Source organism: Oryzias melastigma, linkage group LG22 (genome assembly GCF_002922805.2).
Source record: "Oryzias melastigma strain HK-1 linkage group LG22, ASM292280v2, whole genome shotgun sequence".
In the NCBI taxonomy this organism is placed as follows: domain Eukaryota; kingdom Metazoa; phylum Chordata; class Actinopteri; order Beloniformes; family Adrianichthyidae; genus Oryzias; species Oryzias melastigma.
The window spans coordinates 22,612,745-22,623,042 of record NC_050533.1 but is presented as its reverse complement, the minus strand read 5'-3'; the positions used below and the strand labels follow the sequence as shown (position 1 = coordinate 22,623,042).

The window sequence follows — 10,298 nt, the reverse complement described above, 5'->3', positions numbered from 1 at the left end:
TTGTGGGGTCAGCTGCAAAGATCTCTGCAGGAGTATTTCAGCAAATATTATGTTGGCTTTGAGGACAGAGATTACTTTTAGGAAAGTCACAGGTGAGGACAAGAGACGTACTGACAACATACTGTAAGTTTTCTACTATGAGCACGATCAAACGTCATTCCAGGAGATTCTGAAGGAGAGAAGCGGCTCGTTGAGCCGCTTCTCTCCTTCAGAATCTCCTGGAATGACGTTGATCGAGTTTACGTTTGAAAATTTAGAGTAAATCAAAGAACATAAACACTGGAACTCAGGTCTTAAAGGGTTAACAACCTTTTTATTAAACTTTTTACTTAAGTATTTGGGAAACTTCACTTAATGAATACTTTTTTTCCCTGATTTTAGTAGTTTTTTTTTTATTACATACTACTTTTTCGTTCTTTTTAAGTTATATTATGACGTAACTGACTTTCTTTTCAACCACAACCTGAATTTTTATACCAATAGAAAAGGAATCGTCTCATAGGCTAATATGGGAAAATGGTCTGTTTCCCTTCCAGGATCAACAAACAAAGGATTCTTTATCATGTAGCTTACAGTCTCACAAAAACACTGAATGTTTGCTTTTGTGTCCAAAAATATGAAAAGTATAGTTTTCTTTTAAAGAATGTTTTGAGTGAAAGTAAAATTTTTCAGAGAAAGGCCTTACTGTAAAGCACGTGTCAAAGTAAAAAAATATAATTATTTATAATGTTATCTTGTGCTTGTTTCTTACTTGTATAATTTTGACAAAATATATTTTTATGCAGAGTAAAATATTGAAAGTTATTTAAGGTTCAATTTGATTTATTCTGGAATAATATTCTTGCCTTTTAATTATTCATAATTATGTGAAAAAGTTATGGTTCTAAAATTTTAAAAATTGGCATTCTGCTAGCTTTTTGGACTATTTTGTCATTTACTAGATTTTTTAGGCTATTTTAGAGTTTAGCTAATATTTCAGCTACATGCTAGCTATTTTGGCTAACATAGTTTTTTTTTTTTTTTTAGTTTTTTAGGCTAATTTGGCATTGAGCTAATGTTTTAGCTGGCTATGAACTACAACATTTTCAGTTATTACCTTTAGCATTTTCAGCTATTAACTTCAGCATTTTCAGCTATTAACTTCAGCATTTTTAGCTATTAACTTCAGCGTTTTTATTTATTAACTTCAGCATTTTCAGCTATCAGCACTAGCATCTTCAGTGGCCAGATTCAGCTTACAGCATTCACATTAGCATTATCACAGGTAATGCTATATATCTAGTTCATAGTTATGTTAAAAAGTTACAGTTTTACTGGTTTAAAAATTCAGTTTTAGAGTTTGTTTATCCTGTTCGGCCCACAATCTAAGGTGTGTTTTGGATTATGGCCCCTCGTATGATTGATTGTGACACCCTTGCTGTAAAGACACACAAAACACATTCCTATGAACCTTGACATTTACTCACATATTTACACACAGAATCACACATATAAACACACATTTCAAATTACCTCATATTATAAACACATATTTATATACATTCGCACAAATTAACATCCATTCACACACACACATGAATACGTGCTTACACACTTACATTCAGACCCTAACCAAACCCTAAATCAACTTTGTTGTCTGTTGACCTCTATAAATGGGGCTTTAAAAGTGCTGTCTGTTGGTCAGTGCCAAATTTTTGACAAATTAAAGCAAACTTCGTCTGTGTGCTGCCCCCTACCAGTTGAACCGTGGTATTACAAATGAATTTCGTGATTCTTCAAACCTTCAAAGTGCCACGTCATTTCAGAAGTCCCAAATCATGATCTGCAGCTCCAGTGATGTAACAGACCTGATCCCCAGACCCACCCCTCTGACTGGATTTTCATGTTTCAGCTGTGGGCGGAGTCAGCCTCCAACTTCACTGTTTGGTTACCCTTTAAACACACAAGCACATGTAAACTCTCACACATCCACACACACAAACATGGATAAGAGAGGGTTGTCCAGGATGCGTCCAGGATGACAAATCTTTTCCTGCACAATGACTGTTTCAACTCTATGTCAGTTAAAAAACAAAAAAAGTTGACTTGAGTAAAGATTGAAATAAACCTTTTAGAAATGTTTGTTCATATTGACGTCATGTGGAATATGTATGGTGGTTCACTTCATTAGCACTAATGTTTCCTCTGACCCGCCCCTCTAGGAGGTGCAGGTATCCGGGACAACGTGTCACTGGCTGCGGGGGCAGCGCATCACCAACATCAAGACAGTGGCCTGGATGATCACACTGGGCGACGCTCTGCACAACTTCATTGACGGTCTGGCCATCGGCGCCTCCTTCACCGTGTCCGTGCTGACGGGATTCAGCACGTCCACTGCGATCTTCTGTGAGGAGTTTCCTCATGAGCTCGGTTAGTCCCAGACACACAACCACACTGAGAAACCAACACATTCTCATCCCCACTCGTCACATATTGATGTTTGGATGAGGAACCCCTCCACGTCACTTTTTGATGTTTTGGGTTTCCCCAATTTGTCTTTTTTGACATGCTGGCTGTTCCCATTAAAACATGGATTCCCAACCTCCAGGCCGCAAACCGGTCCAGTACCGGGACGTGGAGCGTACCGCTACCCTAACCCAGTACCAGTTTGGGTCCTGGCCCAGTTCACGGTTCAGGTCTGGTACCTTTTCCAGTACCCAAATCCAGAACCGGTACCCTAACCCTGTACTGGTTTGCGTCTAGACCCGATTTGTGTGCAGGACAGCTTCTGGTACCAGTTTGGGTCTGGTACTGCATCCATTACCCAAATCCAGTACCGGTACCATACACCAGTACTGGATTTGTGTCCGGGCCCAATTTACGCCCGGTACGGCGTCTGGTACCGGTTCGGTTCTGGTACCGTTTCCAGTGCCCAAATCCAGTAACCAGTATCATAACCTGGTGCTGGTTTGCGTCCGGGTCTGGTTCATGTCTGGTACCGGTCTGGGTCTGGTACCATGTCTGTTACCCAAATCCAGTACCGGGTTAGAGTACCAGTACTGGATTTGGGTAACAGACACGTTTGCGTTCGGGCGCAGTTCACGCCCAGTACCGCATCTCATACCAGTTCGGGTCTGGTACCACATCTGGTACCCAAAGCTGGTACCCTAACCTGGTACCCTAACCTGGTACCAGATGTTAAATGGTCCTTGGGACGTATCAGGTACCGCATCCGGCACTGCATCCCAACTGTATCAAGTACCACATCCGGTACCACGTACCAAGGGTTTCAGACCTCTTTACGAACATCCAGCACGTCAAAAAACGACAAGTAAGGGACACCTAAAACGTCAATTCTTGACACGGAGGGGTCCTTACCCAAACTTCAAAATGTGAGGAGTTGGGATGAGAATGTGTGGGAGCTGTGTTTGAGTGACGGACGCTTTCAGCGGTACTTCTGTCTGACCCAGTTTGACGACTTTCTGTCCTGCAGTAGTCTGAGGAAGGAAAAAATAGAAACAAGAATAATGTCTAAACAAGAAATGTCTTAAAGCAAATAAGAAAATATCATAAAGTTCAGGAAAGAACAATCAGATTTTACTCCATGTTTGTTATGGACTCCACCAGATCAAACTGAGCCTGAGTGATGCTTCTTCTGTGTTAACATCACAAGCACACACCTACAGTGCCCTCTAGTGGTTAATAACAGGAAACTGGTTGTTTGTGAGAGAGAAGCAAATACATAATCCAATATTTATTTTTTTTAAATCACATTTTAGTTTCCAGTATGCAAAAAACTGCAACTTATACTCAGTAAAATCTGGTTTCTATGTGCATACATTCAGAAAAAAACAAAAAAGCAGACACACAACACACAAACAAGATCACATAAATCAGTCATAAATCTACAACTATCATACAAAAGTTGCTAAATGGAGCGGATGGGGGGGCTGGGGTCAGAAAACCTCTCCACACATTTGAACTTGTTCGGTCATTTTTATGTGAATTAATGAAAACTGGAGTGACTTTGCATCTGTTTCATTTTTTGGATTCTTTGCATCTTTCAACCCCCCACCCCCAAGCCACTGAGTGGTTTGAAGATAAAACTCTAGTCTGGGTTCTGTTGCCGTCGGAGCGTTTCCCTCTAGAGCAGCAGAAGAACTTTTGACCTCAGATGAACAGGAAACTGTTCCTGAGACAAGGACAGTTTTTGGACAGGAGCTGTTTGGGATGAGAATGTTTTCACAAATCTTTAGTAAAGCAGTCCTTCTTTGAAGGAAATGTCCCCTCCCATTCTTGAGGGCTGAGGTGTTTAACCAGGAGGACTTGTGTATGTTCATACCAGTAATGTGTGGTGAGGGTTGACTCTTTCAGAGTCAGGTTCATAAACATCCAATATACAGTATTTGCCAAATACTGATTGTTGTTCATATCTCATATCAACATTCTTTTTATTTGTTCATTGGACCAAGAAAGAATGTGAATGTAATGCGGTTCAGTATGAATTCCCAAAAACACCAACGCTACAGTCGACTAGAACACAACACCACACAGGATAATTTAAAGTGTTCCTTATGTTCTTTTAGTTTTAGAAGTCTCTCAGTCTCAATCAGTGGTCCAGCATTGGTCATTTGTTTTAGGATTCGTTTTTAAATCTTTGAATAATCGTGCACATCTCTGAGCATCTCTGTCCCTACAGGCACCATATAAACTATATAAGTATACCTATAAACTATTCATTATCTATTTCTTAATGTTTTGATTACAAGTCCAAGATTGAGACAGTTTAAAATGATATTTTATCCACCATTTTTTCAATCAGTCAAAGCAAAACATATAAAAAAACAGATTTCTATTTAACTTTATTAGCAACAACTTAATGGTAATGTAGGATATGTAATAAAAATGTCAAAAATACAGACACATTTTGACAATGTTTGCTAATTTATTTGCATTATTAAATGCTAGCATATTACCTGAGTATTTGCATATGTTGATACTCAGCTATTATGCGAACAATATTAAATTTCACCATATTAGCTGAATATTAGGATAGGCTAATGCTCAGCTAATATGCTCACAATATTAAATGCTAGCATATTAGCTGAATATTAGTGTATGTTAATACTCAGCTAATATAGTAACAACATCATATGCTTCTTCTTCTTCTTCTTCTTTTCCTTTGGGCTTTTCCCTTCAGGGGTCGCCACAGCGAATCAGTTTCCTCCATCTAAGCCTGTCTTCAGCATCCTCCACTCTAACACCAGCCACCTTCATGTCTTCATTCACTGCATCCATAAACCTCCTCTTTGGTCTTCCTCTAGACCTCTTTCCTGGCAGCTCTAGACTCAGCATCCTTCTACCAATATATTCACTGTCTCTCCTCTGAACATGTCCAAACCATCTCAGTCTGGCCTCTCTGACTTTATCTCCAAAACCTCTAACATGTGCTGTCCCTCTGATGTATTCATTCCTGATCCTATCCATCCTGGTCACTCCCAAAGAGAACCTCAGCATCTTCATCTCTGCTACCTCCAGCTCTGCTTCCTGTCTTTTCTTCAGTCCCACTGTTTCTAGTCCAAACAACATGGCTGGTCTCACCACAGTCTTGTACACCTTTCCTTTCATTTGTGCTGAAACTCTTCTGTCACACATCACACCTGACACTTTTCTCCACCCATTCCAACCTGCTTGCACTCTCCTCTTCACTTCTTTTCCACACTCTCCATTACTCTGTACTGTTGACCCTAAATACTTAAACTCCTCCACCTTCTTTATCTCTTCTCCCTGTAACCTCACTCTTCCACTCTGGTTCCTCTCATTCACACACATGTACTCTGTCTTACTGCGGCTAACCTTCATTCCTCTCCTTTCCAGGGCAAACCTCCACCTCTCTAACTCCACCTCCACCTGTTCCCTGCTCTCACTACAAATCACAATATCATCTGCAAACATCATAGTCCATGGTGATTCCTGTCTAACCTCATCCGTCAGTCTGTCCATCACCATTGCAAACAGGAAGGGGCTCAGAGCTGATCCCTGATGTAATCCCACCTCCACCTTGAACTCCTCTGTCACCCCTACAGCACACCTCACCACTGTCTTACAGCCCTCATACATGTCCTGCACTGCTCGGACATACTTCTCTGTCACTCCAGACTTCCTCATACAATACCATAGTTCCTCTCTGGGCACTCTGTCATAAGCTTTCTCCAGATCTACAAAGACACAGTGGAGCTCTCTCTGACCTTCTCTGTACTTCTCTATCAACATCCTCAAAGCAAATGCTAACAATATTAAATTTCTCCATATTAGCTGAATAATAGCACACGCTAATGCTCAGCTAATACACTCACAATATTAAATGCTAGCATATTAGCTGAGTATTAGCATATGCAATATTCAGCTAGTATGCTAACAATATCAAATGCTAGCATATTGGTTGAGTATTAGCGTATGCTAATATTCAGCTAATATGCTAACAATATCAAATGCTAGCATATTAGCTGAGTATTAATGTATCCTAATATTCGGCTAGTATGCTAACAATATCATATGCTAACAATATTAAATTTCACCATATTAGCTGAATAATAGCATATGCTAATACTCAGCTAATATACTCACAATATTAAATGCTATCACATTAGCTTAGTATAAGCATATGCTATATTCAGCTAGTATGCTAACAATATCAAATGCTTGCATATTCGAGCAGAATGATGAGCCCCGGTTCATGACGTGTTCTTCTCCTCCAGGTGACTTTGTGATCCTGCTGAACTCGGGCATGAGTGTCCCACAGGCCGTGTTCTTTAACCTGCTGTCAGCCATGTCCTGCTACATCGGCCTCGTGTTCGGCATCCTGCTCGGAAGCAGCTTCGCCCCCAACCCCATCTTTGCCATTGCAGGAGGGATGTTTCTGTACATCGCGCTGGCAGACATGGTGAGCAGTGAACGTCTGACTCTCCGAGGCTGACTCCTCAAGGAAGAGTTTGTCTGCTGGGAAGTTTCAGGCATTTTTGCAGGAGCCTCCTCAAACAGTTTGGAGTTGTTCATGAACAGATCCTGCTGAGAGGTTTGATGGCAAAGGAGCACCGGATCAGGGGAAGTCTCTCATCTGTGTCAGCGCACTGCAGCACTGCTGTTTGGTTTGTGTGAAATCCTGAGAGGAATCAGTAGTTTAACTTAACCCCTACATGCCTGAATTTATTTCCATCAAGCCTAAGCTAATTATGATGTTATTTATATTAAAAATATTCTTTCATTTTTTTTCTGTGAAGGTGATGCTAAGAGTCTTGGATTAAATGCTACGTAGCTAATTAGCAACATATAGGGGTCATGGAGGTCACCTTTTTCCTAAGCTGCTAAAACTAAAGGAAAGTATGAGAAAAACACTACTGCTACTACTCTTGAAACAAACTGACAGAAAGTTACAGCTACAGTCCAGAATCCATGAAAAATGTCCTTTTATTGTTTCAGTGCTTCATAAACAACATTGACTCTGAGATTTTTTTGGTGGCTTTTAATACTAGATACTTTCTGAAAAAAATGTTGACAATTGCAGAGATAAAAAATAACAGTTCAGCAAATGAATCATTAAAGACCAACTCTGATGTGTGTTTTTAGCATGTTCTTATTGTGTTTTTCTAATGATAGAGGATATTTATAAAGAAAATTAAGTTAAAATTCTATTTCTGAGTATTTCTTTGCTCAAATTGTTGTAAATCAGGAGGAGACGAAACAATGAGTTTGGAACAGAGAGTGTTTCTGATGTTGAAGTAACGATGGGCGGGCCACGAGCTTGCAAGAATAGGGGAGGGGAAGAGGGGTGGGGTTGTTCCAGTCCAGCCCATAACTCAGAGATGAACTTCTAATGCTGCTCAGCAGAAACTATGTCCTAGAAAGTGACACAGGTTTTAATTTAGTCTAAAAAGGACATCATCATCATTAAAAGAGCACTGAGAACATTTTTTCACAGATCAAGAGAGTGGGGCTAAATCGTCAGAAGATAATTTTTTCAAATCAAGGTTTCCTTCTGAGACGTGATTCAACCAACTCCACTGGTGCTGCTGGTTCTGACGGTCTATGCTTCAGTTCCCAGAGATGGACAGCATAGCGAGGGGGCAGCAGCAGACCTCCAGCAAGATCATCTTCTTTCTGATCCAGAACGCCGGCCTGCTCAGCGGCTTCGCCATCATCCTACTCATCACGCTGTTTGCAGGCGACATCAACCTGGGCTGAGGAGGCAGATTTCACGGAGCGGCTGCACCTCCTGCAGCAAGAAACTCTAAAAAGGGAAGACTTTATGCTTTTATACCTTTGGACTCAAAATCTAGTGAAATGTTTACAAACGGAGAAGCTTCATGATTGTTCATTTAATCAATTTATGTTAAGGAAACAATAAATTATTTTTACAGTCTTCAGATAAATGTACTTTTTTCATCCAAAAACATTTTTACGAATAATAAAAATACCAAGAAATCTGCTTTTTTTTATTTAAAACACTGAGAATGACAGTGGAACAATAAAAAAAAAGAGTAAAGGGTTGCAAGACTAAAAACATCTTCTTCCACTCATCTGGAACCGGGTCGTGGGGGCAGCACTATAAGCAAAGATGCCCAAACTTCCCTCTCCCCGGCCACTTCCTCCAGATCCTCTGGGGGAACCCTGGGGCCTCCGTCCAGTGGGACATGCCTGGAACACCTCTCCAGGGAGGCGTTCGGGAGGCATCCGGATCAGATGTCCGAGCCACCTCAACTGGCTCCTCTCAATGCGAAGGGGAGAAGCGGCTCTACTCCAAGCTCCCTCCGGGTGACTGAGCTCCTCACCCTATCTCTAAGGGAGCGCCCAGCCAGTCTCCGGAGAAAACTCATTTCAGCCGCTTGTAGTCGGGATCTTGTTCTGTCACTCACGACCCAAAGCTCATGACCATGGGTGAGTACTGGAACAAAGATCGACCGGTAAAATAAGAGATTTGATTTCTGGCTCAGCTCTCTTCTCAGCACAACAGACCAGTACAGCGACCACAAAATGGCGGACGCAGCTCCAGTCACGCTCTGACCTTCCCTCACTCGTGAACAAGACCCCAAGATATTTAAACTCCTCCACCTGAGGCAGGAGCACTCCACCCACCGAGAGAGGACAAACTACCTTTCTCCGGTCGAGAACCATGGCCTCAGACTTAGCGGTGCTGCCCCTTATCCAAGCTGCTTCACACTTGGCTCCAATGCATGCTGGAGGTCCCGGTTCGATGGAGCCAACAGAACAACATCATCTGCAAAAAGCAGAGATGAAATCCTGTGGTCCCCAAACCAGACCCCCTCCGGCCCCTGGCTGCGCCTAGAAATTCTGTCCATAAAGACTATGAACAGAACCGGTGATAAAGGGCAGCCCTGTCGGAGTCCAACATGCACCGGGAACAGGTCTGACTTACTGCCGGCCATGCAAACCAAGCTCCTGCTCCGGTCGTACAGAGACCGGACAGCCCTGAGTAAGGCTCCCCGGACCCCATACTCCCAGAGCACCCTCCACAGGACACCACGGGGAACGCGGTCGAACGCCTTCTCCAAATTCACAAAACACATATGGAGTGGATGAGCAAACTCCCACGAGCCCTGAAGAGGGTGTAGAGCTGGTCCACTGTTCCACGACCAGGACGGAAACCGCACTGTTGTCCTTGGATCTGAGGTTCAACTATCAGACGGACTTTCCTCTCCAGTACCCTGGTATAGACCTTCCCAGGAAGGCTGAGGAGTGTGATTTCTCTGTAGTTGGAACAAACCTTCTGGTCCCCCTTCTTGAAAAGGTAAAACACCTCTCCAGTCTGCCATTCCAGTGGTATGGTTCCCATCTATCACGCAATGCTGCAGAGACGTGTCACCCAAGACAGCATCCTAAGACCTGAGGTACTCGGGGCGAACCTCATCCACTGGAGCCTTGTCACCAAGGAGCTCCTTGACTACCTCAGTGACCTCAGCTTGGGTGATGGACAGCCCCATCCCAGAGTCCTCAGCCTCTGCTCCCTCAAGGGAAGGCGTGTCATGAGGATTGAGGAGATCCTCAAACAATGTCCCCAGCTGGAGTCAGCAGATCCCCGCCTGCACTGAACACTGTCCCTGCAGAAAACTGCTATTCCCCTCCTGAGGTGCCGGACAGTTTGCCAGAATCTCTTTGAGGCCATCCGATAGTCCTTCTCCATGGCCTCACTAAACTAAACTAAAAACTTAACTAAAAACAATAATTAATGACTAATTTAAAAGAGGAAAGAAATAATATGTAAACTTCAGCATTTTAGTCAAAGGTGGCCTTTCAACAAGCTC

General features: G+C 42.4%; 1 protein-coding gene across 1 annotated transcript in view; it reads left to right on the top strand.

The window, feature by feature from the left end:
* The window catches only part of slc39a8 (solute carrier family 39 member 8), a 16,360-nt gene extending 7,962 nt beyond the window's left edge, over positions 1 to 8,398 (top strand). Inside the window, exons 6-8 of the mRNA XM_024294486.2 lie at positions 2,202 to 2,409; positions 6,738 to 6,922; positions 8,074 to 8,398. Coding sequence (XP_024150254.1) covers positions 2,202 to 2,409; positions 6,738 to 6,922; positions 8,074 to 8,220 — 540 coding nt within the window. The 3' untranslated portion in view covers positions 8,221 to 8,398. The remainder of the gene's footprint in view (positions 1 to 2,201; positions 2,410 to 6,737; positions 6,923 to 8,073) is intronic.
* The last annotated feature ends 1,900 nt before the right edge of the window (positions 8,399 to 10,298 follow it).